Genomic DNA, 27,925 nt, shown 5'->3' with positions numbered 1-27,925 from the left:
GGCAGCAGTTGGTATAACCTGGAACATTTTTTATTCATCAAGACTTTCTTGGTTACAAATAACAGAAACCTAACTCACTAGCTTCAACCAAAAGGTAATTTATTGGCTCAAATAAGTAGGAAGACCAAAGGCAGATTGGCTTTAGGCCAGTGTAGCTAGATCCAGGGTCTCAAGCATTGTCATCAAAGCTCTTGGCACTGTCTCCCTTCTCCTGGCTCAGCTCCATTCTATGTATATGGGCTTCATTCTCACCAGACTCTCTCCGTCAGGCAAGACAGGTGGTTGCTGGCATTCCAAGCCTGCATTTCAACTCAGCTGTAGATTTAAAAGGAAAAGAGACTTTTTAACTTCCAGTGATCTGGAAAGGCCATGGCTCTTCTTGGGTCATATGCCCATTCTGAGCCAGTTACTATGTCAGAGGGATAGGGTATTCTGGTTGGCCTGCCTAGGTTATACACCCAGTTCTGCATTAGGGGAACCTGAGCACCAGGGCTGACAGTCCGTTGGGGCCACACGGATGAGGGAGAGATGGTTCATTCACATAGGAAGGCCTGTGGAGCTGCAGACACTGTGCTGTCTACTGCAGGCTTGTTCCTTCTCTTAAGGGACTCCTAAGAACCCCTAGAAGGAGAGAAGCTATCCCTGCTATGAAATTTGGTGCCTATAAAAGTATATTTTCCTCCTGCATCCTATCCTTTTCCCCATAATCTGAAAAGTAGCTCAGCCTTTATTTAGAGAGCCAAGAAAGCACACATAAGCATGAAAGAAAATGAAACAGAATTTTTTGATGTTGGTCCTTCTAGGTCTTTTAAAAATGCTTTTAAAAAAACAATAATATTATTATTTAATATAAGCTAGTTTGTGGCCTTTTTTTCATTTAGCAAAACAGTATGTATGTCTTCTTATGCCAGTTAATATTTTCCTGTGGTGTGATTTTTTAATAGCCGTGTAACATTCCATTGTATGAATGAGAATCGTAAATTTATAAAATGGTTTGTATGTGTGTATATATATATATAAAATAACAGTGAGTCCTTTATGAATACTTTCTATGATAAGAGCTCTTTTCACAAACACACATTGTTATCTCTTTACATAGAAAGAAACCAAGGGTCCAATAGGCCAAGTATCTGCCCAAGGTTACATAGCTAAGTAAGTGGTAGAGTCAGACTTTACACTGGGGCTTTTTGACTCCAAAACCTGTGCCCCAGAGTCTCTCTAGACAATATCTTGTAAAGGCTCTGGTAAAGTCTTCCAGGAAGAAGCATCAGCCTGGATAGCCAATAAATAAGGCAGGACCTGAAATCCAGAGAACTTTACCAGCGTGTGTTGTCAGTTCCCACTGGAGAAGTAGGCCCCAGGCACTGCAGTTCAGGCCTGTGGGCCTGAAACAGGCATTGGGGAATGGCAGGCTACATGTAGCTGGATTAGTTCCAGAGTCAGCCTTTTGGAGAAATAGAGAATAATTAAAAAAAAAAAAGCTAAGAAGGGGATTCCCTAATATTCAGTGGCTGGGACTCCATGCTCCCAACGTAGGGGGCCCAGGTTTGATCCCTGGTCCAGAAACTACATCCCATGTGTCGCAACTGAGAGTCACATGCCTCAACTAGAGCGTCTTGCATATTGCAACTAAGACCCGGTGCAGCCAAGTGAATAAAATAAATATTTTTTTTAAAAAAAGCTAAGTAAATTTTCATCTGTCAGATTGGGCAAGATCCAAAAATTGATTACTCACCCTGTTGGCAAAGCTGTGGGGAAGTAGGCACTGCTCTGTAACTGGCGTGAGTGCAGCTTGTCCCTTGCATGGCAGTTTGGCAATAGCTGTCAACAGCACAGATACACATTGTGTTGGACTCAGCCATTTCCAATGCTGTGAATTTATTTTACATATCCTTGCACACTTGCGACATGATGTATGTACAAGGTTATTCATCCCAGTGTTGTGTGTTGTAACAGAAGATTGATAGTATCCTAAATGTTCACCCATAAGTGAGCACAACTGGTCTAATAGATTATGGAACAACGGTTGTATTATTTTGGATAATACTAATTGCTGTAACATCCATGCCCAGTCGCTCAGTTGTGTCCAAGTCTTTGCGACCCCATGGACTGTATCCTGCCAGGCTCCTCTGTCCATGAGATGTTTTTCAGGCAAGAACACTGGAGTGTGTTGACATTTCCACCTCCAGGGGATATTCCTGTCCCAGAGATCAAACCTGAGTTTCCTACGGCTCCTGCATTGGCAGGCGGGTTCTTTACCACTGAGCCACTTGGAAGCAATTGCTATAACATGTAAGCCCCAAATCTCAGTGGCTTACACAAGAAGAGATTTATTTCTCTCCCACATGAAGTCCAAAATGGGTGCTTCTGTACAAGGACTGACTCAGGGAACCGGCTACCTTCCTCTAATTGCTCCACTCTCTTCCACCTGTGAAACCCACCTTTACCATGTGCACTAAGCCAGGAATGGGAAAGGGTGTAGAGGCTGGTACAGAAGAGTGTTTATAGACCAGGCCGGGAAATGGAGATAATCACTTTCACATTTTATCACAAAACCACTACCACATCCGATCACAAGGCCGCATCTAACTGCTGGGAAATAGAGTCTAGCTGTGTGTCCAGGAAGAAGAACAGTTTTGGTGATCACTAGTGGTCTGTAGCATGGTGAAATCAAATGTGGCTGTAAAAAAGGATAAGGAAACTCTTGATATACTAATATTCTTATATTAAAAAGTAAGGTACAGTATCACTTACGTAAAAGCAAGAAATTATATATTCATGTGTACCTGTATAGGATAAGTAAGCTCTGCAAAGGCACAAGAAACTCACCTGTCTGGGTAGGGAGTGGGCAACTGTGTGGAAAGGGAAGACTTCTGTATGCTCCTGATTTTAGAGTTATGTGAATATATTACCATTAAAAAAGCTGAAGAGGCCTGGACCAATCTGGAGGAATTTAGCAAAGTGGGGAGAAATTTTTTTTTTTTTAATTTTTTTTTTTTTAAATGCGGACCACTTTCAAAGTCTCTGTTGAATTTGTTACAACATTGTTTCTGTTTTATGTTTTGGTTTTTTGACCTGAAAGCATGTAGGACAACTGAGCGACTGAACTGAACTGAAATGATGTAGGAATCTTAGCTTCCCCACCAGGATTCTGCACCCCTGGCATTGAAAGGCAAAGTCTTAACCACTGGAAGGCAAAGTCTTAACTGCTGGATCGCCAAGGAAGTCCCGTGAAGGGGAGAATTTAGATACAAAATCTTGGGCTAGATTTTGCAGAGAGCAAAGGAGGGCACAGGTTCAGGGCAGAGGCTGGACAGTGAATCCAAGAGAGATTTCCCGAGCCCTTTAGCAGGCAGCTGCAGTTGCTGTTTATATAACCATGTCCTGAAGGCTTCTGGGGACAACCAGAAATAGACACGTGCAGAGCTTGTTAGAGTGAGCAGACTCACTCTGCTGGGTAAAAGTCAGGACATATATCAGAGGAAGTAGAACCTGAGGTGGTTTCAGTACAAGCAGTCCTTGCTTCAGAGCAAAGTGGAGGGGCAGCAGGAGCGCCCCCATTCTGCCCTTGATTTGGTGCATTTATCATCCCTCCTGTTACAAGGCAAGGATCTAGATGAAGAGAATTCTTATTCTTTTTTCTTGGCTGCGCTGTGTGGCTTCCAAGATCTTAGTTCCCTGACCTGGGGTTGAACCCAGGCCCCTGCAGTCAAAGTGCTGAGTCCTAAGCACTGGACTGTCAGGGAATTCCTGAGAGTTCTCATCCTTAATGTGCTCTTCCACTGATTGGTCACATAATTTCAGTTTATTCATTTATTGATAGATATTCGAGTATCTACCTGGTCCAGCTATTACAGATGGTAAGATTATAAAAATAAAGATGGAAGATGCGGTTTCCAGGATTCCTGCCCAGAGAAGGCTGTTTGGTCCAGGGGTGGCCTCAGTGGCTACTCTCCAGTGGGCAAGAGGTGCTTAATCACGTGGTTTTGGAGGGCTCTGTATTGTGCTTCTGTGTCATCGTCTCCCTGTTTCTTCCTTTTGCCCTGAAGAGTCCCTAAAAAAGCACCTCTACCTTTCTGACTTGGCTTCCTTCAGGGCAGCATTGACGTGAGCCGCGTGGCTGTAATGGGACATTCGTTTGGAGGGGCCACAGCTATTCTGGCCTTGGCCAAGGAGACGCAATTTAGGTGAGTTTCCCAGTGATGCTGCAGTTAGCTCCACATGCCAGCACTGTTTTGGGAGGTGGGGATTCAGTGGTGAAGAAGAAAGCAAGGTAAACAAAGTAACAAGTAATCAGATCCCCTGCAGGCAAGTGCAAAGAAGAGAAGGAAACAGGCTGAAAAGCTAGGGTATCTGGAGGCTTCCTTGAGAAAGTGACAAAAGCTGAGACTAAGGAAAAGAAGTCAACCTACTTAATGGTCTAGAAGATCAGTCTAGGCACAGGGAACAGCTAAAGGCCCTGAGGTGGAAAGAAGCTTGCTGTGTTAGTGTGGGAAGAGCATAGAGGGGGCAGGGGTGGGGGGTATGGGGGAGCAGGGCAGGATGGGGAACTATGTGATTAGGAAGATAAACCGGCCAGATCACAGGGCCTTTTGGCCAGATAAGGAAGTTAGATTTTATTCTAAGTGTGATGGGAAACTACTGAAAAAATTTAAGTATAGAAAAATCTTATTTACATTTAAAAACCACTCTGTGAAGAATGAGGGCTTCTCCAGTAGTTCAGCGGTGAAGAAAGAGCCTGTTATGCAGGAGTTGCAGGAGATGCGGATTCGATTCCTGGGTTGGGAAGATCCCATGAGGAGGGCATGGCAACCCACTCCAGTATTCTTCCCTGGACAGAGCAGCCTAGCAGGCTGCAGTCCTTGGGGTCCCAAAGAGCCTGACACAACCGAAGCAACTTAGCATGCATGCATACATGTGAAGAGCAGGCTGTAGGACAAGACTGAAAACGAGGAGTCTGGTTAGAGGGAGGTGATTTCAGAGTCAAGGTGAGGGATGAGGGATTTGCGTTAGGATGGAGGAGGGGGATGGAGAGAGGTGATGGAGTCGGGATCGGTTTTAGAATTTTCCAGACTTAGTGATGTATGAGAAGAAGGAAAGAGAGGAATTGAGGTTTTCCATTTGTGCACCCATCATTTGAGGGGACGATGATCATCCTTTATTGAGCTGGGGGGAGCATTGGCGGGGGGGTAGGATGCTAATCTTAGGACCTTAGTTTTGCCCTTGGTGACAGAGATTGCTGCTTGACAAAGTGGCCATGACTTGGAGTTGTGGCCCCAGGGAGGCTTTCCCTGACCACCTGCCGTGTATGCTCTGGGCTGACTTAGCAGCTTGTATGATCAGAGCGCTGAGCTATATTCTGCTGCCTTGTGTGTTCTGTCTCCACTGCTCCCGGAGCTCCCAGAACTGTGTCATTTGTCTCTGTATCCACAACACAAGGCTTAAGCACCAAGTAGGTACCGGATGAGTGGAATGAATGAGTGAGTAATGAATGAAGTGTCATTCTGTGTGACTCAAGTCTGCTGCCTGAGAGTAGAGCCACGAGAAGGAGGAGATCAGATCCATGCTTTCAGAGAGTTTAAAAATCTAGAAGAATTTTTGGTGGCCTATAAACAAAGCTGAGCACTGAAGAGTTGATGCTTTTGAACTGTGGTGTTGGAAAAGAATCTTGAGACTCCCTTGGACTGCAAGGAGATCCACCCAGTCCATCCTAAAGGAAATCAGTCCTGAATATTCATTGGAAGGACTGATGCTGAAGCTGAAACTCCAATACTGTGGCCACCTGATGCGAAGAGCTGACTCATTTGAAAAGACCCTGATGCTGGGAGGGATTGGGGGCAAGAGGAGAAGGGGACGACAGAGGATGAGATGGTTGGATGGCATCACCAGCTCAATGGACATGAGTTTGAATAAGCTCCGGGAGTTGGTGATGGACAGGGAAGCCTGGCGTGCTGCAGTACATGGGGTTGCAAAAAGTCAGACACGACTGAGCAACTGAACTGAACTCAACTGAAAAGTGATCTCTAAAAAAGATCCTAACCGAAGGATGTGGGCCCTGGTTCCCCTTCCCGGCTCTCTGAACCTTTGCCTCACTAAAGGAAGAACTCCACTCTCCCCTCACTACCCTAACTGTTCTTGCTTGGGTTTCTCCATGGCCATCCCACATGTCTGGTCTTGTTCCAGGTGTGCTGTGGCTTTGGATGCTTGGATGTTTCCTCTGGAACGTGACTTTTACCCCACAGCCCGGGGCCCTATCTTCTTCATCAATGCTGAGAAGTTCCAAACAGCGGAAACTGTCAACTTGATGAAGAAGATTTGTGACCAGCACGACCAATCCAGGATCATAACTGTCCTGTGAGTAAGCCCCAAGGTCATGCCTAATCTCCAGGGTCTGCTCCATTTTCTACTCAGCTGTGTGGCTCCCTCTAAATTATCTGGAAGTTCTACCCATGGATAGAATGTTTACCTCCTGTATCTCAATATCTTAATGCCTTTCAAATTTCATATCTGTCCTGCTCCACTTAGCTCTACCTGCAGTGATTTCTTCACTAGTCGGTGTGACTTTATGGCAGGATTTACCTTTTGCTTTTTTGGAAAAGGATACTGTGGGATTGTGCATTGCAGAGGAAGAGGTGTGGGTCTGGGTGGACTCCAGGAATCTCTTATCTCCTTTGGGAATTTTATTGAGTCTTTTGGAAAGTGTGGAGATAGCAGACCTATGACATTCACAAGACAGATTTTTAGAGACCTTCATGAATACCTAAATTCAGGTATCTTTCTTAAACCATGTATTTCTTGCCTTAGAAAAGCCACATTCTCTTCATGTCCATCCTTAGCACTGTCAGATAGTTTGATTTTAGGAGCCCTTTTTCACAGAGAGAAGATTTTGAGTGACTTTAAGAAATGAACTTTACCTAGGAAGTGGCTTACAGCTACAGTTGAAGGGCTAAAGTCTCACTGATAAGTTTCCGACTTGATCTGCCCTGTACGTCAGCCAAATAACACACGTGCTTCAAGGAGCCCAAATCAGCAAAACAACAAGTAACTACGTGTCATGGACCTCCGGACTCATTCAGGTGTTTGAAATGCCAGATCCGAGAGGCGGACTGCTAGGGGTCTGCTCAGTAGGCCCTGGCTTCTTCCCTTGCCCACGCTGGCCCATGCTGTCTTCCGTGGGGCCAGCCTCTCCCCTTTCATTTTGATTTCATGGCAGCAGAGAAATGCTGGAGAGTTTCCCCAAGTCCCTGAGATTCAGGATAATTGTGACCTCTAGAGGGAAGGGCGGGTGAGAGCAGTTGGAAAAATGTATGCAGGGACTGTGGATTTAACTCTTGACAACGTATTATTTCTTAAACTGAGTGCTGGGTACTCAAAGTATCCATTATGTTTTTCTTTATACTTTCCTGTGTGCCTTAAATAATACATTTTAAAGTCAGCTTTTCTTCACCATATCAAACAGAGTTTGGCATTTAGATCTTCCTTCCCTCATTGAATTGACTAGTAAATTATTTGAGTAATTTAGCTCGAAATGAACCTAGTGAGAATTTCACCTTCAAAGTAAGTGCAGTTGATGTCAAATGACAAATTGTAATCCAGAAACCCTCTTTTATAAGCACTTGCCCTAACTTTCCTGATTATTTAAAGGCAAGTTTTTGTTTTTTCTGGTTTACTTTGTGGTGCAGTTCTGAGCTAAAGAAGGAGCTGATATGCTTTGTCAATGTTCAGAAGTCATGGGGTAAAAGCCGTGGGGTGATAGTTCATAATTACATGGGAGTGGCAGGGGCTCCAGACCTTACCTCCTTGCCCTGACCCCTCTCCAGCTGACTCTGCCTTTTCCCTGCACGGTCAGGCCTTGTGGTCTCAGAGTTGAGGCAGCTTTGAAGCCAGGCTCACCTGCTTTCAAACCTTAGCTCTGTCTCTTACTGTGTGAACTTGGGTAGATAGTTTTTCTCCTTTGGTTCTTTCAAAGAGGAAAATACTTCCCTTACTAGATTGTTGTGAAAATTAAGTGAGATAATGCATGTAAAGCACCTTGCACATTGTGGGTGCTTAAATATGTGGGTGCTTAAATATTTGTGTGCCTTGGCTTCTAGACCCCTACCAAATGCTTGTTTTTCTTTTCCTCTAGTGGTTCTGTTCATCGGAGTCTAACTGACTTTGTTTTTGTGGCTGGTAACTGGATTAGTAAATTCTTCTCCAGTCAGACCCGTGGAAGCTTGGACCCCTATGAAGGTCAGGAGACCGTGGTGCAGGCCATGTTGGCCTTCCTGCAGAAGCATCTTGGTAAGCAGAGAACTGGAGCTTATGGGGAAGCTGGCGGGGAGGGGTCTCTTAGATTTCCCTGCACGGTGGTCTATTCTGACATGTCTTGGATCAGGGAGATTTATGGCAAAACCTGAGTGAAGGAATGGCATAGGATTCTAGAAAGAACACTTAGCTGAAATTTTGGAAATCCCGATTGTGTCTCTTAACCACCTGGGTAACCTTAGCCTAGTCATTTAACTTCTCTGAGCCTTGGTTTCCTCATTGTCAATGGAACATTCACCTTGCTGTACTCTACCCTCTCTGTTCTGACTCATTATCACTCACTTTATCTGTGTTGTGGAGGAGGTTATGATGATAGATGGGCTACATTTGTGGGTTAGGATGATGACTAATGTCATAAATCATAGGCCAGCAAATGGCCAGGCCTGTAGGGGTCTTTGGTCCGGCCTCCAACCCAAGGGACACGTCCTGTCATATCTTCTCTGCCATGTGGTCATGCAGCGTGGGGAGTACACTGCTTCAAGGGTCAGCCCGCTCTGTCCCTGGAAACTTTTAATATTTTGAAGAACTGATATTCTAGTTAGGTGCTTTTTGGTTAAAAGGACTAGAGATTCACTAATTTACCTCGAGGAAAAAGGGGAGTTTGTTTCTGAGAGTACACCTGGCCAGGTGGGAAGGGAAAATTTACAGGAACAGAGGAAGTTTGTAGGACTGACTTCTCTCTCTGTCTCTCTTGGGCTCAGTCTGTCTCTCTCTTCCTCTCATGATATTTCGGTTTCTCTTTGCTCCAGTTTCCTCTGTACTTTCTCTGCCGTGCTTTTTCTCTTGCTGAGAACATCTGCTTATTCGTAGCTTCTACTTCCTCATCAGTTTGGTTGACTTGAACCACTTGCATCTTGTTCCCTCCCTCGTTGCATCCTTTCATCTTCAGCTCCTACTGTTAACCGCTGCATTTTTGGGAATTTCTTAGACTAGATTCCCAAGAGAGATAGCTTGGTGGTACCAGCCCATCTTTACCTGCCAAAACATATTGTGGGCCACTGCTCAGCCTGGGCCCGGAGCTCTCTCGATCAGATGTCTCTTTTTGATCCAGTCAGAATGGAGGAGGCTACCCTACTATGCCAGGCTGACCCCTCAGCACGTGCTATGCAGAGGGCAGCATCCTTCAGAAGGGAACCACGCTGGACTGGGATTCTAAGGCTTGACCTAACTCTAACCTAAGACCAAGACCTGATTCTTTGTAAATCCACCCCACTTGCCCTGGGTATCTCCCTCAAGAACCACCCCAAGAAGCCTCAGACCATTGCACATGGCAGCTCTTTAGATATTTGAAGTCACCTCTGGTGTCCCTCTGAGTTTTCTGTTCATTACGCTAAATGTTCCTGGTACCTCCACCTGTTCCCTGTGCAATTTCCCCCTTTGAATGGGCTGTTCATTGGTGTGCCTTTGAATGTATGCTGCCCTGACTTGAATACAACATGCCAGATATGGTCTGGCCAGTGCCTGGTTCAGTGGGACTGTGGCCTCGTGTTCTGGACATTAGACTTCCAGCTGGATGGCCTGAGTGTATTAACCTTTCCACTAAATGCTGAAAAAATTTAATTTGGATTGAGTTTCCTTTAAAAATGCATCTATCTTATTTTGTTATTTCTTTATTTGGCTGCGTTGAACCTTAGCTGCGGCACGTGAACTCTTAGTTGGGGCATGTGGTATCTAGTTCCCTGACCAAGGATCGAACCCAGGCCCCCTGCATTGGCAGTGTGGAGTCTGAGTCATTGGACCACCAGGGAGGTCTCTGAATCTGTCCTGTTTTGAATGTGTGGACTTTTTAAATCTAAATTTGCATTTCAGTATTTATGGCTGTTCGTTTCATCTTGCTCATCGTGAGCCATTATACTAGGATGAGTTTAGAGCCTTTAGGGTTAGTAGAGACCTTAGAGCATCATTCTTATCCCCTGGTAAGAGAAGAATGGATCTGTCTCAAGACTTTAATGGGCCCTGACTACATGGTCTGCTACTCACTTTCCCTGTTTCCTCTTAGGCACTGTATCATTCAGTTCAGTTCAGTGCAGTCACTCAGTCATGTCCTATTCTGCAACCCCATGAACTGCAGCACGCCAGGCCTCCCTGTCCATCACCAACTCCCAGAGTTTACTCAAACTCATACCCATTGAGTCAGTGATTACATCCAACCACCTCATCCTCTGTCATCCCCTTCTCCTCCTGCCCCCAATCCCTCCCAGCATCAGGGTCTTTTCAAATGAGTCAGTTCTTCTCATCAGATGGCCAAAGTATTGGAGTTTCGGCTTCAACATCAGTCCTGCCAATGAATACCCAGGACTGATCTCCTTTAGGATGGATTGGTTGGATCTCCTTGCTGTCCAAGGGACTCTCAAGAGTCTTCTCCAACACCACAGTTCAAAAGCATCAGTTCTTCGGCACTCAGCTTTCTTTACAGTCCAACTCTCACATCCATACATGACTACTGGAAATGATCCTTCTCCATCAGAGGGCAGACAGATTGAAAACCGTATCATTAGGGAAGAGCTAAAGATGACAGGGGAGGGATTTCCCTGGTGGTCCAGAGCTTAAGATGCTATACTTCCAGTGTAGGGAGCATGCATTCAATCTCTGGTCTGGAAACTAAGATCGCACATGACTCATGATGAGACCAATAAAAATTTTTTTAAAAAATTAAAGATGACAGGGGCCCTCTCTATGGCATGATTGGATTCCGTTGAGTAGCCATGTCTTCTGAACTAAGATAGTCATTATTGGAGACCAGCAGATGATTAGGAGAGTCTTAGACTGAGGAAGATTGTTGAGGACAGGCTTGATGCCAGTCCTTCTGCTAAACTACTTCAGTTACTTCAGCATGTATAATCCTGAAGATGGCCCTTTCCAGTGAGTACTTGTATTATTAACTCTGTTTTACAGATGAGGATACTAAAGCTTAGAGAATTTAAGTAATTTGTCAAGGTTATCTGGTTAGTAAGTGGCAAAGCAAGAATTGGGACTTTGCAGGTGGCTCAGTGGTAAAGAATCTGCTTACCAATTCAGGAGGTGTGGGTTTGATCCCTGGGCCAGGAAGATTCCCCTGGAGAAGGAAATGGCAACCCACTCCAATATTCTTGCCTGGAAAATCCCATGGACAGAGGAGGCTGGGCCATGGGGTCGCAAAAGAGTTGGACATGACTTAGTGACTAAACAACAACAAAGCTAGAATGCCTGCTAGGCTCTCTGATTGGAAAGCCCAGGTGCTTCATGGCTGCACTGTTTTGCCAGTGGCTCCCAGGGATACTCTCAGTCTTCAGGAGACCCAGAAGACAGATCCTAACTCTGACGGGAGGGAAAGGACAGCCAGGAGAGGAGCCTCTCTGGACAAAATGATACTTGACTTCAATGTCAGAGATGAGTAAGGCTCAGCAGGCAAGAGTCTTCTAGACAGAAGGCACAAGGGCTGGTGTGGCCCTGGTCAGTTTTGTGAAGCTATGTTTAGTGTATCTGGCATTCAGGATAGTGGAATTGTTGGAAAATAAAGGTAGAGAAGTGGGCAGAAGCCAGATCTAGAAGCCATGTATGCCTGAAATATGTTTGAATTTTATTCCATGGGCTGTGAGTGCCCTTCATGGATAAGCAGGGGATTGTCATCATTAGACTTGTGTTTGTAGTCTGACTGCGTCATGGAGGATGGGCAAGATGGGGTGGGTTGAGAGGGAAAGAGCCCAGGTAGGAGGCTCTTGCAGTTTTCACTTGATAAGAGAGAAGGTGGTGAAAAAAGGCAAAGACTCTCAGCTTGGGGTAATTAGTTTTGCAAAGAGAGAAAAGCCTTTTGGTGACCATACAGTACGTGTCATGTGAGAAACTAAAATAGGTTGTAAATGGTTCAGCTGAACCTCTCACCATTCCTAAAAAACCTCTCTGATCCTGGGAGCTCAGCTCATTGCTCTGTGATAAACCAGAGGGGTTGGGGGGTGGGAGGGAGTCTCAAGAGGGAGGAAGTAAAAATATACTTATAGCTGATTCACGTTGTTGGACAGCAAAAACCAACACAAAATTGTGAAGCAATTATGCTTAAAATTAAAAAATAAAATAGAAAACTTAAAAAAAAATTACCTTTGATCCTAAAAATTACCTCTGAGAGCAGCATTCTGCTGACACAGGGGTTGTGTTACCTTCTGTTAAGAAGATTTGGTGCGTCTTTCATATTAACTGCATGCAGCTCCTGTTTCCACCTGCTTATCCTCCCTCACTCGCTCCTGGAAGACAATTTCACACCTTCTTTCTCTTGAAACCTCTATTACCTTCTTCCCCTATTCAGTCTCTCAGCTGATTAATTCTGTCTTCCACTTCACTCAGAAAATGGAAGCCATCAGTACGTCTTCGAATCCCAACACCGCCTCTCCCTACCTTCTTGCAGAGACTCAGCTTTCCATCTGGTTCCTAGAGGTTCCTAGTCAGTTGTCTTACTGGGCCAACCCTTCCACTTGTGCACTGGATTTCACCCTCTGGTCTGCTCAAGAGGACTGTGTCAACAATTTTCTTTCTCTTTACATTAGATCATCAGTTTTTCCCTCTCTGTGGGCTCATCTCATTGCTGAAATTTCTCTTTTAAAAAAATCTGTCTTGACCCACACTTTGGCCCCCAGTTACCACCCTATTTCCCTGTCCCTCATGATAGCAGAACTCACACAAGTGTCTTCACTTTCTCTGATCCTTCTCTTCCCATTCTCTCTTGAACTTACACCTGTCAGGCTTTTGCATCCCACTCCTCCATGAAACATTCACAGTACTAAATCCAGCGGTCACCTCTCATGCCTCATGTCATTGGAATTCCCAGCAGCTGCTGGGAGAGCTGGTGAGGCCCTCCTCCGTGAAGCCCCGTCTTTGTTTCCAGGACACCTCACTGCAGATTTTCTCCCCTCTCAGTGTCCGCTACTCCTCTGTCTGCCTTGGTGTTTCCAGCGCTCAGGGCTTGGACCTCTTCTGTACCTGTATCCCCCGATGCCCTCTGGTCTTCTGGCTTTAAATGCCATCTCCATGCTGAAAACTCTACAGTTTGTCTCCAGTTCGAGCTTTCCCATGAGCATCAGATTTATTAACTCAACATCTCTACTTGGCCTTCTAAGGGGAATCACACACAAAAACAGCTTTCAACTGCAAGTCTTTCCTTTGTCAGTTAATAGTAACTCCATCCTTCAAGTTACTCAAGCCAAAGTCCCATTCTTGTCTCTTCTCTTACACCTCCCATCTAGTCCCTCAGAAAATCCTATTGGCCCTACCTTCAGAATACAAATAGAAAGTCATCATTTGTCACCACCCCCACAGCTATCATCCTATCCAACTCGTCTCTCACTTAAGAGTTTCCTAACTGATCCCCCTATTACCACCCCTGCCTCCCCACACAGTCCTTTCTTTTTAAGGGCTTCCCTGTTAGCTCAGCTGGTAAAGAATCCGCCTGCAATGCAAGAGACCCCAGTTTGATTCCTGGGTCGGGAAGGTCCACTGGAGAAGGGATTGGCAGCCCACTCCCTATTGCCACCCCTGCGTCCCCACACAGTCCTTTTTTTCTTTTTTAAACTAATTTATGTATTTATTTGGCTGCATCAGGTTTTACTTGTGGCATGTGGGGTCTTCACTGCAGTGCATGGGCTTCCTAGCTGTGGTGCTCTGGCTTAGTTGCCCCATGGTATGTGGGATCCTAGTTCCTAACCAGGAATCGAACCCATGTCCTCTGCATTGGAATGTGGGTTCTTTTTTTGTTTTTCCTAATAATACTTTGTATTTTGTGCCTTGAGATGTTGCACCTTAAAAAAATTCCTTATTTTACCCTGGGCTGCCCTTGATCTTCACTGCTGCGTGCCGGCGTTCTCTGGTTTCATTGAGCAGGGGCTGCTCTGGTTGTAGTACTCAGCCCTCTCATGGCGGTACCTGCTCTTGTTGCAGAGCGTGGGCTCTAGGTGCATGGGCTTCGGGAGTTGTGGCATGCAGGCTCAGCAGCTGCAGGCTCTGGAGCACGGACTCAGTAGCTGTGGTACACGGGCTTAGAGGTCCTGAGACGTGTAGAATCTTCCTGGACCAGGGATCGAACCCATGCCCCTGCATTGCCAGGTGGACTCTTGTTCACTGTACCACCAGGGAAGTCCTGCACATTGAATAAAATGTTTAAACTTTCTTTTTGACTGTGCTGGGTCTTCTTTGCCATGCAGGCTGCTCTCTAGTTGCAGTTCGTGGGCTTCTCATTGTGATGGCGTCTCCTGTTGCAGAGCACGGGCTCTGGGGCTCTCAGGCTTCGGTAGTTGTCCTACGTGGGCTCTTAGAGCACAGGCTCGGTAGTTATGGTGCACAGGCTTAGTTGCTCCACGGCATGTGGGATTTTCCTAGGTCAGAGATCAAACCCTTGTCTCCTACCTTGGCAGGCGGATTCTTTACCGCTGAGCCACCAAGAAAGCCTGGAAGGGAGATTCTTAACCACTCGACTACCAGGGAAGTCCCCACACTCCTTTCTTTATCAAGCCTTCAGAGTGATCCTTTTAGAAAGAAAATGAAAGTCGCCTGGTCATGTCCGATGCTTCGTGATCCCATGGACTATACAGTCCATGAAATTCTCCAGGCCAGAACACTGGAATGGGTAGCCGTTTTCTTCTCCAGGGGATCTTCCCCACTCAGGGATCGAACCCAGGTCTCCCGCATTGCGGGTGGATTCTTTACCAGCTGAGCCACCGGGGAAGCCCCCTTGTAGAAGGAAAGCCGTATCTTGTCACTCCACTGCTCAGGATCCTACAGGGGCTCCTGTTTCTCTGAGAGGCAAAGTCAACGCCCGGCGTCCCTCCTGTGGCTCTTCCCCGGGCCTGCTTCCCTCTCGCCGCACAGGCCTCCAGGTCCCAGGCACAGTCCTGCTTCAGGCCTTTGCCCCGCTGTTCCTGCTGCCCCGAACGTTCTTCCTGTGTAATCTTGTGGCTCCCTCTCACCTCCTTCACTTTTGCACTCACATCTCACCTTCCCAGGGAGGCCTGTGTTGACAGCCCTTTTTAGAAACATTGTGCCGTCCCTTCCTCCCCTCACCGCGGGTCCCCGGCCGCCAGCATTGCCTCTGTCTGGCTCGCTTTTTGGCCACAGCGCTGCTCACCTTTTCATATCCTGTGTAGGTTGTTCTGTTTATTGTTATCTCTGCCTCCTAGATTGTGAACTCTATGAGGATGAGGGTTTCTATTTGTCTGTGGCTGTATTTCTGGCATCAGGAACAAACTGTGGCACACAGCAGCGTGCTCTGTACTTTTTTAAGTGATGAATATGGCACACTGTTTGTCGAGGACCTATTCCCTGCCAGGTCCTTGGCAGGGCCTTGGGGATCTGAAGATGAAGGAGAGTGGTTACTACCCATGTCCCAGGTTTTTGTCTGTTTTGAACAGAAACACCATTTGCCTGCTCAGCTGTGTCCTGCTCCCTCAGCCTGCGGCCTTGGGCCCTTCCTGACTGTTCTTACCATGTCATTAGCTCCATCTGCCTGTGGCCCCAGGGCCTTCTCTGGAATCATACCTAGTTTGTGCTGCTTCATGATGTTACTGTCCTCTTCTTTCTGCCGTTCCCTGAGGCAGCCATGGATTCATATTCACTGGCTGGCTTATGGAGGATCTCTTCTTGCTCAGCAACATCCATGAACTTGGAAGTGGCGTTTCCACTTTCTCACCCTTTCTCATCGGGGTTTGAATTCTGTCTCTGCCACTTAACCTGTTGTATTGACATAGGATGAATCTGGTATCTTCACTGAGCCTGTTTCCTCAGCTGTAAAATTGGGCCAAGACACAGGGCTCCCCAGGTGGCGCTAGTGGTAAAGGACCTGCCTACAATGCAGGAGACTTAAGAGACACAAGTTCCATCCCTGGGTTGGGAAGATCCCCTGGAGAAGTGCATGGCAACCCATTCCATTATTCTTGCCTGGAGAATCCCATGGACAGAGGAGCCTGGTGGGCTACAGTCCATGGGGTTGCAAAGAGTTGGACACAACTGAAGTAACTTAGCATGCATGCAGCACTTGACACATAGTGATATTATGAAAATTAAATGAAACAATACATGTTTAGCAAAGTTCCTGGAATGAATTGCCCTTCAATCAATGCTCCCTTCTGTTATTATTGTCATTACTGAGTTGTTACGGGTTAAGGAAGTTGTTTAAGAAGCACATGCATAAAAGCACTGAAAGAATAGTAGTTTCCATTATTGCTCCTACCAGTCGCAGCCACCATAACCAGTCCTTGTAGTATCCCAGGTGCTCCTGTCTCTGGGATGACCCACTAAATCCATGGAAGCTACTCTCTGATCTTCCTTTACAAGTTTACCTAACCGTTCTGTGTTTTTTTTTTTTTCCCCATTCAGACCTGAAAGAGGACTATGACCAGTGGAACAACCTCATTGAAGGCATTGGACCATCACTAACCCCAGGGGCCCCACACCATTTGTCCAGCCTGTAGGCTCAACTGGTCATTGTGGAAAGTCACTGAGCTGAGTTTCCGCGTGGGGCCTGCCCAGGGACACCCTTGCCTCCTGTCAGGAAGTAATTGCCATGACCCCTCTGTGTTGATTGAGAGGATATAATCAGACTGCTGATTGGTAACGGGGTACCTGAATCTCAGACTTGTTGATCTTAAACTCCTGCTGGGACTTGGGTCACTTACTGATGGGCAAATGGACATTCTGAGGACTGAGACTTGATGGTGTGGGGAACAAGCAGTGGGATGGGGCTGGGGAAGACCTCAGCCCTAAGATGAGCACTATGAGCCCTGTTAACCCAGCCAGCCAACGCCCTCGCCTTGGACCAGTGTGGCTTCTGCAGTGGAAGAAATGAAGCCAAAGGACGGAGGGAAAATTCCCACCTTCCGGACCTCTAGCTCAGCTTGGCACCGCCTCCTCCTCCTCTGCCTTTCCCTCCTCCCCAGGGCTGCTCGGTGAGTTCTGAGCACTTTAGGTAGCTTTCTAGGATCTGGACCACCATCAGATTTTTCTGTTTATTTTCAAGCCTGCTCATCGCATGAAGCATAGTCCTGGGCATTTAGTCAGGAGAAGGTATACTTGTTAGCCTGTAGAAGGGGCAGATAGCCTTGTCATGATAGCACAGGGAGAGAGGCTGAGGGACAAGAGGTACCCCATAAGCTCTGGATGTCTTGCTAAAAATCTTGCTTGACAGGAAACAACACAAATAGGTTGATGGAGAAAGTAGTATGACAGTGGTAAGTAGCCATTTGAACAGGCCCTCACCGCAAAAGGGAGAGAGTTTGGTCAGTTCGATTGCAGGAAGCCATCTCTAAAGAGAAGCCTAGAAACACTTTGGTTTCGCCTCTTACCAGGTATTGTGAGCCTCCAACCTGCTCAGAATCTGGGTGCTCTAGTTGTCTGTCTTCTGGCTCTGAGGTCCTAGTCTCAGAGTTAAGTCAAGCTATAGACTGAATTTCCGTTTTGTCCCATTTGTAATGTGAATGATATTAATACTCATGTTTGCCTAATGATATGTTGGAGTATTTTCTATATTTAATCTTCATTACAGCAAGATGGGGAGCCATCTGGAAGTAACTTTTCCTTCTGTCTTTCTTTGATTGCTTACCACGGGTGCCAGTGTGGAAAACGATCTTTAAAAGGAAAGGAAGTCTTCCTAGGGATCTAGTTCAAAGCTGTCTGGGAATATCAAACTCAGACACCCCTCTCCACTACTCTAGACCTCTCACTTCAGTCCAAGTGGGAGACCCCAGAGAAAGAGGGAAATGCGACTATATATGACAGGTCCAAGGTCAGTGTCACCAGGGCAAGCTGGGACTGTGTCTCTCATCTGTCAACAGCTGTTCTTTCTCAGAGGTGAAGCACCACATCCAGTGAGGCTGTGGACCTACCTGGGAAGCATCTGTGGATTCCAGTGAGACGTAGCGTGAGGAGGATGTCATGAAAGCCCCAGGCTCTAGAGTTCTATAACCTGGTTTCCTATAGCCAGGCTCCACCACTGCTCACTGCGTACATTTGAGCAAATTACAGTGTCTCAGTTCCTGCATTTCTAAAATGAGGATCTGCATTATGCACACTTAGGATTAAGTGAAAGGATGTATAACTCATGTGTTATTTAAAGTATGTTTCCTACTTTCCAAACTTGGGAGATTTTTGTCCTTACCCTATAGCTGTTTTCTACCTTAACTGCTTTTGGTCAGAGAAAATGACCCACATATCCTGAGACCTGCTTGTTGACCCAGTGTGAGGTCAATTTTGTAAATGTTCCATGTCTGCTTAGCAACACCGTACATTCTGAGGTTTTTTGGCTTGCTGTTTTACTCAAGCATACATGATGGATTTCCTTCTGTGAGAGCGCATAGAAGTGCCTTCCAAGCCCCAGACAGGGACCAGAGCCCATCAGCACTCACAGAACCAGCAGAAGCCATCCCTCATGCCTGGGGATGGTTGTGCAGATGCTGAGAAGTCAGTGCTAACAGCTTGAGCACCTGAGACCCAGCATCTGCCTTAGACCCATAACAATAATATATCTTGTGAAGACCTGAAACTTCCTAAAGAAGGAAGTTGTTTAGAAACTGGACCCATCTCCTCCATTCAGTTCATGTTCTGGCAATGACTCATTGATCCAGTGTCACTGGAGTAGAGGAATCTTCCCCACTGAAAATGATCCTTTAAGTCACAAAATGTCGTATTGACTATTTTGAACAGTAATTTGAACAGTAATTTGCCAAAAATATAACGCACATACTTCTTACTGTGATCTGACCTCTTCTTAGGATGTTTCCATTGGGATAGACTAGATGGTACGGTGGGAACAAACAGACCCCAAAGGGATAAACGTTTACTTCTTGTCCACGCTATTTGTCCTCTGTGTGTTGGCTCAAGGCTCTCCTCGGTGTCATTTTTATCCTTACCTGGAGACCCAGGCCAGGAGAGCTGCCACTCTCTGGAGGTGTTCCCATTGGCTGTGGTGGAGCAGGAAGAGAGAGTGGAGAAGCACTGCTAAGTCCTTAAAGCTCCTGCGCAGAGGTGACCATCATCATTTCCATTTACAGTTCATTGGTCAAAGCTAGTCATCTGGCTGTAGCTAACATTCCATTCAGTCCCCAGAGAACAAAACCACCTGTGTCCAGATCTGTTATCAGCGCAATGGCGCCCTCTGGTCTGTGAAGATGTGGAGAGCTGTTTGCACCTTTGCTCCAGGCTCCCAGCTGCTAGCCTCTTAGCTCTTTTCATTGCTTTTCAACCATCTAAAGTAAATGTGAGAGTCGGTGCATAAAGAAGGCTGAGTGCTGAAGAATTGATGCTTTTGAACTGTGATGCTGGGGAAGACGCTCGAGAGTCCCTTGGACTGCAATAAGATCAAACCAGTCAGTCCAAGGAAATCAATCCTGAATATTCATTGGAACAACTGTTGCTGAAGCTCCAATACTTTAGCCACCTGATGTGAAGAGCCAACTCTTTGGAAAAGATCCTGATGCTGGGAAAGATTGAAGGCAGGAGGAGAAGGGGGTGACAGAGGATGAGGTGGTTGGGTGGCATCACTGATTCAATAGACATGAGTTTGAGCAAACTCCCTGAGAGAGTGGAGGACAGAGGAGCCTGGTGTGCTGCAGTCCCTTGGGGTCTCAGAGTTGGACATGACTTAGCGACTGGACAGCAATAACAACAAAGTAAAGCTAAGAGGGCTTAGTTTACTGAGAGAGGGCTTTAGGGACACTCCTGCAACTAGAATGCATAGCCTTTAGTGCTTAGACTTGGTAATCATTCCTTTCACTCTCAGAGTGGGTACCACAGGTCTTTGGTCTTTTGTCCTAGTTTTTTGTTAGCTGCCAGCAAACTGAAGGGCCGCAGTTAAATGGCCTTTTAGATAGGTAAAGTAATCCTGCAAAGTAACTGGTATGTGCTCATAAATTGCATTCTAGTGAATCCTTTCCAAAAGCAAAGATGTCCTGGGTTTCTCTTGCATATTCTTGTTTCCCATCCCATTGTTGGACCACACCTGCGGAGGCATCCTAGTGGTAAGGTATATTGTGACATTGCTGCGTGCAGGGTGGTGCATCAGGACAGCCAGTAAGTAAATACGGGATGGAATGAGTGTCCCCATCCCTCCCAGGTCCTGGACATGTCAGACTAAGATTGACCGGGTTCTTGTTATGCTCTCAGCGGTTCCCAAGCCCGTTTCCAGTATGTGTCCTGCTTGCCCTTCTTCAAGAAGACCACTGGGCTCTTGTAATGTCAATTGATGGACTCCAACTCTGTGTCTTGGCCTTGTAGGAACCTTTGTCTGTCCTCTTTTGCCTTCTGGGTCGCCACTTACCCCTGGGCCTGCAAAGTGACAGAGGGACAGGAGAGGCCTTACTCTGTACTTGGGACCTAGCCTCAGTAGGAAGCTCACTTTCTGTCCCATCAAAGTGGATGCAAAAGCCAAGTGTCCCTGGCCATAGCTGCATGGAAACTGATGACACTGATGATGATCATCATCATCATAATAGCCAACACTTACTGGGCCCTTACTATGTGTCCCAGACTGTGACCAGGGCTTTACATGCATCATTTCATTTGCTGTTCACAGTAAGCCCATGAGGTCAGATGGTATTAGCCTCATTTTATGTGTGAGGAAACAGGGTCGTAGAGAAATTATTTGATCCAGCTTTCACAGAAAGAATTTGACAAAACTGGAATTCAGGCATCAAAATCTAAACTCTTAATCACCAGGCCCCATGGCCTAATAGATAACCTTGGTTTTGCCTCATAGATAACCCTTCTCTTTAAAAGGACTTCCCAAGTAGGGCAGTGGTAAAGAATCTGCCTGCCAATGCAGGAGATGCAGGAGACACAGGTTTGATTCCCTGGGTCAGAAAGATCCTCTGGAGTAGGAAATGGTGATCTAATCCAATATTCATGCCTGGAAAATTCCATGGACAGAGGAGCTTGGCAGGCTACAGTCCATGGGGTCACATAGAGTCAGACATAACTAAGCATACACATACACACCTTCTCCTTAAACTCTCAGGTTATAAGGAATGTAATTTAATGAGAGTGAATCAAGAAGGTTAAACTCCCCAGCAATTTCTGTGTGACTTGCATTGAGATTTAATGATATCCTGAGAAGCAGATCTGGGAGAGAACTGAGCTTTGCCGAGAACTGTGGGCCAGGTGCTCTGTTGATTTGACAGATGAGGAAAGCAGTTCAGGGTCGAAGAACATGATTTGAAATCAGACAGCACCAACACTATTAGTCCTGTGACTTTATGCTAATTTGTTAACTTTTACAAGCTTTAACTTCCTCATTTGTAAAATGGGAATTCCAATAGTATAACTTAGGGTTGTTGTAATAGTTAAATGAGACAGTGTATGTTAAGTGCTTAGCACAGTGTCTATTTTAAGGGCTTAATAACATTAGCCACGAGGACCTCCCTGATGGTCCAGTGGCTAAGACTCCATGCTCCCAATGCAGGGGTCCCAGGTTCAATCCCTGGTCAGGGAACCAGATCCCACATACCACAACTAAGAGTGCATGGCACAACTAAGACCCTGCACAGCCAAATAAATAATTTTTTAAAAGTTAGTGATCATAACTATTGTTTTATTTGGCCCTTCTTACATACCTGTAAGTTTAGGGATAGTCTGCCCTTGTGCTGAATGGCCCAAGATGGTCTTGGTCTAATTCTCATTCCAGCTTCTCCAGTTTCAGTGAGCTCCCTGCTAATTGCCCCACTGTAATGGGAGGGTGGAGCTAGATGAAGAGAGTTTTCCCATTCTCTCCACTCTGATCTCCCTGCTCCTCACCTCAAAAATAAAAATTCACACCACAGTTCTAGTTTTGCAGTTTTCTTCACCACTAGGGAGAGTCTACACTCTTAGGTTCTGGTTTGAGTTTTAGTTTCACACCTGATCATCCAAACACAGACACCTAAGCAGCAGATGTAAACCGAAGGTCTGGAAATCTGGAGTGGAAGACTCAGAAAGAAGATCTGTGTAAAGGGTGGGAAAGGGAAAAGGACCTGGGGATAGGGAGGTGATTGTAGAGGCCATTTGGTAAATTTTTGTCTGCTGCCTTTGAGTCTGAGGTCAGGGAGATAAAATGTCCTGTGACCTCCTCAGGAGAGACTCCCAGGCCTGAGGATGTCCTGTGAATGACCTGTCCACAGCTCTCAGCCTTACTGCTGGGTCTGATTCCTGCCAGGTCCTCTTGTTTCTCCCTTTGCCATGATCCTCACACCCAGCACATCTTCCCCACTTCACTTGAGTTTCGTCCCTCCATCAACTCGCCCTGGAATAATTTTTACAGTCTCCTGGACTCAAACCTCTGTCTTCCTTTGCATTCTGCTGCCAGATCTGCCTGAAACACCGCTTGTGTACCACCACCAGCCTGCAAGGGTGGTATCACGGGAAGATGACCAAGCTGATGCCCAGAACCCCAGGTTCTTGTCCCCCTGTCTCCCTCACTCTGTGACCCGTGTGCATGCTTTCCTTTCATGACTTCAGTTTCCCTGTCAGTGGGAATATGGGCTGGTGGTCGAGTCTCCATCACTTGAGTTGTCAAGAATCTTTGGGACTCCTTTTTCTCTGTAGAATTGCATCTCCTCCCGTCACTATTCTTGCCCCACCTCTTCAGTTCTCTGCTTCTTGCTGTGCCTTCTTTTTCCTCAGTTCCCTTAATATGCATACCCATCCCCCCAAAAAACGTGTGTGCCCTTTCTCACAATGTTTTCTTGCTTGCAGGGCCTTCCCAATCTCCCATCTGTATATCCAAACACCTGCTCTTCCTTTAGGCTCATTTCGAGTTCCACTTTGCCTGCGAGAGCCTTCTTGATTAGATTCGGCTAACATCTGATCTCTTGGCCTCCTGCTCCCCAGAAGACACAGATTCTGGGTCATAGTTAGTATTACACTTTGCTATATTATTCCCGGAGCGGGACCCATCTGTTGGATGGAAAAGCATCTGCCTGTTGACTGACACGGGGAGCAGGGATCACTGTCCCTCCTCTGAATCCCCCCATCTGCAGGCTTCTTGTTCCCCATCCAGACTTGGGAACAGCTGGTGTGTGCCCACCCTCAGATGTCTCCAGCTGCCCCTGCTTCCTTTTTTGGGGGGAGAGGGGTTTCCCAGATCCCAGCTGTGGGGCCCAGGGCAGAGTCAGTGACAGAGTAGCCAAAGACAGGTGGAGTGAACTGAGATACGTGGACATACAGCATTTGAGAGTTAAAAAAGACGGCAAAACTGAGTGCACATCTCACCAATGTGGAAAATGAGGGAAAGTAGTTTGACAGCTTATTTTTCCATCTTGCTTTCATCTAAAAAAAGAAGCTGCTCAGAAATGCAGCCCTCCTCAGCCTGCTAAGCCAGATGGTCCCTAGATGCTCAGCCTGCCAAGTGTGCATATATAATTATTCATTTTCATGGAATCACACCCAAGTCTGAATTCAGACACTGACACGTTTTTTTGCCATATGATCTAGAGCCAGGGAACCCTTCAGAGCCTTTTTTCCTTTTTCTGTAAAATGGGGTCACTCGTGTCTGCCTTGCCCACCTCATCCCCTCATTTGAGGGGATGAAACCAACGCTCAGAGAAGTTCAGCAGGTAGTTGACAGACTAGAATTAAAATCCAGATTTTCTGACTTCCAGTCCAGTGCTTTAGATATACCCATGGGTGCCAGAGTTTTGTCAAGTTTTTAAGAAAATCATCAGGACCCATCCACCATGACATCCATGATTTCTGGTCAGCATACCTTGGAGTTTCTGTAGGGAAGAAGCCTGGGCTAAACTCGGGTAGCCGTTCTCACGTGTGTTCATTCATTCCATACATGCTTACTGAAGCCTGCACTGTGGCTGCCCCTTTCCTCCTGGAACAGAATGCAGTGGGCAAAAAAGGCAAGTCACAGGTAGGCCCTGTGTGCTGATGCTATGATGAGGCTGGGGAGGGAGAGGGTGTCAGTCTCAGCAACGGCACACGGGGTTCAATTCAACTTCAGCAGAGGAGAAGCTAAAAAGGCTTCACTGAGTGTCACATACCTGAGCTTGGTATTTGTATAAGTTATCTATTGCTGTATAATAAATTATCCCCAAATTTAGCAGCTTAGAACAACAAACATTATCTCACAATTTAGGACTCAGGGATTCCAGAATGGCTTAGCTGGGTGATTCGGGCTTAAGATCTTTCATGAGGTTGTAGTCAAGATGTCAGCTGGGATATCTGTCATCTGAAGCCTTGACTGGGATCGAAGGATCCAAGCTGGCTCACTCACATGGCTGGTGGCGGGAGGCCTCAGTTCCTTACCACGTGGAGTTCTCCATAGGGCTGCTGAAGACATGGTAGTTGGCTTCTGTGAGAGCAAGTGATCCAAGAGAGGGTTAGGGTTGTGGTTGTGATGTCTCGGATGACCCACCGTTGGAAGTCATACTCCATCATTATCCGCAATGTCATTATCACACAGGTCAGGACTATTCAGCGTGGGAAGGGAACCACAGAAAGGCAGGAATACAAAGTGGGGATAATTGGGGGCCATCTTGGAGGCTGACTGCCCTGCTATTGAAGATGAATGGATTTTTCCAGATAGACAAGGGAGAAGAAACAGAGGAAATTATTTCAGTCAGAGGAAGTAACAGGTAAAGGCACAGAAATATAAATAGTAGAACAGAGCATGTTCAGGACATTCTAATTGGGTTGTAGAAAACGGGTGAAAAGTAGGAATATAGGGAAGTTTACTGAAGAAATCAGAGAAGGCCTTCTCTGCCAAGTGAAGGAGTTAGGCCTTTATTGGGTGGGTCAGGGGTTTTCACATGTTTCTGCATTAAGGAATATTGTGAGGAAATTTTAAAACTTCCGATGCCCAAGCTGTACCCATATCAATTCAGTAAGAATCTCTGGGAGTGGACCTGGACACCAGCAGGTCCTAAAATTTTTCACATGATTCCAATATGCAGTCAAGGCCGAGAAGCAGTGCGGTAGGCAACGTGAAGTAACAGAGAAGCTTGTTACAAGAGAGTCATATCCTCAGATTTCCAGTATCTTCTCACTGATGAGGAAATGTAGCTGTACTTTCCTCCTCTGATCACCTTGGAAATGAAATACTAAAACTAGAAAGACCCTATCATCAGTGCTCACCTCCTCAGCCAGGTATTATATGTTTTATCATCTCTATGACCAAAAATCAAGCAGAAATAGCTAAACTTGAGCAGTCCTAAATAAGTTCTCAGCATTCTAAATTGCCCATTTTTATAAACTTCCAAACCTAACATGGATGACAACATTCTTGTATTAACATAATCAGTCTGGAGGATTTTTTTCCCCTTTGCTTAACCTTTATATGTACATTTCTCTATTTCTGCATGGTCCTCATACCCAAGTCTGAGGCAGTGAGTGTAAAGGTTAGGGGCACGGCTCCCTGAATCAGAGGGACCTCTGGACTGAAGTCCTGCGGACCTCATTTATTAACTTGTTGGGTAACTTAACCTCTCGGGGCTTCAGCTAACTCATCTGAAAGATGGTGGTAACACCTCCCTCAGAAGATGCTTGAGGATGTTAGTTAGACGAGGTCATGTGTGTCAGGACCTTTGCCTAGCACCTAGCAAATAGTGTTCAATCAATGTTTGTTATTATTCAGTGTCTCAAATGGCATTTTAACATTCTGTTGCATCAACACCTCTCCCACCCCCAGGCCTGCTTAACAAGTGTTCTCTGTTGCTAGGGTGTTTGAGCATTTCTAGTTGTTTTTGGATGTAATATTATACTTTTTTTTTTTTTTTGGTATAAATTGGTGGAGTGTGTTTTAAAGTTATTTCCCTAACTTATTAACATGGAAATTGAAGATTGGGTGGTGAAGTAACTTGCCAAACAGAAGTCATACTGCTTGTTGGTGGCTGAGCCAGGACTAGGGCCCAGGTCTCAGACACCCCAAGTCTTAACCTTTCCACCCAGCCCCGTACTCACTGGAGACTTGAAAACTGGCCCTTCTTGGCTTCCCTTCTCCAGGCTGAATAAGTCAGATCTCCCACCGTGTATTTTGACATCTCCTCTCCTACACTTTCATCATCCTAGAGATCCCTCATCATCCCAGTATAATTGGAGCAGCTTCCCAGCTGGTCCCCTGGGAAGTGGGAGCAGACGATGACTAATGCTTTGGAGACCCGGGCCTGTCCCTTGGCGCCTCTGGATCTCTGTTGGTGGATGTTGTGCCATCAGCTGGGGATGGGGATCCTGTCTGGCTCAGACACACCCCTCCCTCCTTCCCGGACCGCTCTGTGACTTCATTAAATCTACCTTCCCAGAACAGTAGAGCTTAAAGGGACCAGAGGGACCGTTCTCTAACCTAGCTTCTGTTATTAAAAAAAAAAATGAGGAAACAGGCTCAGTGATACCAGGTTGATCAGTGGCAGATCTAGGGCTGGGACCCGAGCCTCCTAACTCCCAGTGTGGTGCTGGGCAGGCCTGGGTGTGAGTCCCAACTGCGTGAGCTTGGGCAAGTGAGTTAAATGATCCTGAATTTCCTTTTCTGTAAAATAGCCACACCCAGCTTGGGGATGTTATGAAGTTTAAATGAGATAAGGAATACAGAGTATAGAGCACTGTGCTCAGTAAATGGAAGTTATTAGGTAGAGCCCAGTGGTTTAGAGTTTGGGCTTTGGAATCAGAGAATCTTGGTGATGGACAGGGAAGCCCAGCATGCTGCAGTCCATGGGGTCCAGGACACGACTCGGCGACTGAACTGAACTGATTCACATCCTAGACACATACTTATCAGCTGTGTGATCTTGGATGACTTAGTTTAATGAGATCTTTTTTTGATTAATTTTCTTTTGGCTGTTTAGTCTTTGTTGCTGTGAGAAGGCTTTCTCTAGTTGCCGCAAGCAGAGGCGACTCTGTTTTGTGGTGTGTTGGCTTCTCATTGCAGTGGCTTCTCCTGTTGTGGATCTTCCCAGACCAGGGATTGAACCCATCTCTGCACTGAGAGATGGATTCTTAACCACTGGACCACTGGGGAAGTCCTAACGAGATCTTAATTAACAAGAGCTAGTACTTACTGAATTTTCTTGTTCCAAGCAATATGCCAAATGCCTTAGATATATTACTTCATGTAACTTTCCCAACAATTTTTTGAGATAGGTAACATCAACATCCAGATTTTATGAATGAAGATACTGAGGCATGAATCAATTTATTTTCTGATTATTCTCTAGTTTGAATTCTTTTCTGTCAAACACACCCCACTTCTCTCCCTCAGTGCCTAAGAATTTTCTCCTGCTTTTGAGCTTTGTAACAGGCTTTAATCTCTGAAATACCCCCTTTCCCCTGCTCTTCACTGCGTTCTGTTCCTCCTCTCTTCCTAGCGTTGCTTCTGGCTCTCCTCCTCCAAGAATCCTACCTGCAAACCTCACATCAGCTAGCCCAGCACCTTCTCTCTGGTTTGTTAGTTTTACTTTTCTTGGTGTGTATCTCCATTTGTTAGTTTTACTTTCCTTGGTGTGCATCTCCGATCCAGGAGCTTGGGGGTGCACTCTGGTTCCCCTTAACACAAAGCACTTCCCAAGGGACAAATATCCCTGACGAATGCAATTCAACCAACATCATACCTGCTTGTGTCCCTTCTGGACCAGATGCTGGGTGCTATCCTGACCCTTTAAGCCAAGCTGACCAATCACACACCACTTACTCCTACTCTATA

At 46.1% G+C, this 27,925-nt stretch overlaps 1 protein-coding gene, 1 long non-coding RNA gene and 1 other non-coding gene across 4 annotated transcripts in view; 2 read left to right on the top strand and 1 right to left on the bottom strand.

The window, feature by feature from the left end:
* PAFAH2 (platelet activating factor acetylhydrolase 2) overlaps window positions 1-17,832 on the top strand; it is a 34,837-nt gene extending 17,005 nt beyond the window's left edge. For both annotated transcript variants that reach the window (XM_020909232.2, XM_020909231.2), the window contains 4 exons: window positions 4,096-4,187; window positions 6,184-6,354; window positions 8,129-8,283; window positions 16,642-17,832. In XM_020909232.2, the coding sequence (XP_020764891.2) occupies window positions 4,096-4,187; window positions 6,184-6,354; window positions 8,129-8,283; window positions 16,642-16,736 (513 nt within the window). In that variant the 3' untranslated portion in view covers window positions 16,737-17,832. The remainder of the gene's footprint in view (window positions 1-4,095; window positions 4,188-6,183; window positions 6,355-8,128; window positions 8,284-16,641) is intronic.
* On the bottom strand, window positions 90-18,553 carry LOC139032233 (uncharacterized). Its single transcript, XR_011484760.1, has 3 exons — window positions 18,147-18,553; window positions 1,736-1,821; window positions 90-315 (listed from the first exon to the last, which is right to left on the bottom strand). It is a non-coding gene; the product is annotated as an uncharacterized lncRNA (long non-coding RNA).
* Window positions 18,554-21,672: 3,119 nt separating this feature from the next.
* On the top strand, window positions 21,673-21,745 carry TRNAW-CCA (transfer RNA tryptophan (anticodon CCA)). The gene has a single exon. It is a non-coding gene; the product is annotated as a tRNA-Trp (tRNA).
* The last annotated feature ends 6,180 nt before the right edge of the window (window positions 21,746-27,925 follow it).

This window comes from Odocoileus virginianus, chromosome 30 (genome assembly GCF_023699985.2).
Source record: "Odocoileus virginianus isolate 20LAN1187 ecotype Illinois chromosome 30, Ovbor_1.2, whole genome shotgun sequence".
NCBI lineage: Eukaryota > Metazoa > Chordata > Mammalia > Artiodactyla > Cervidae > Odocoileus > Odocoileus virginianus.
This window is presented reverse-complemented; position numbering and strand designations above follow the sequence as displayed.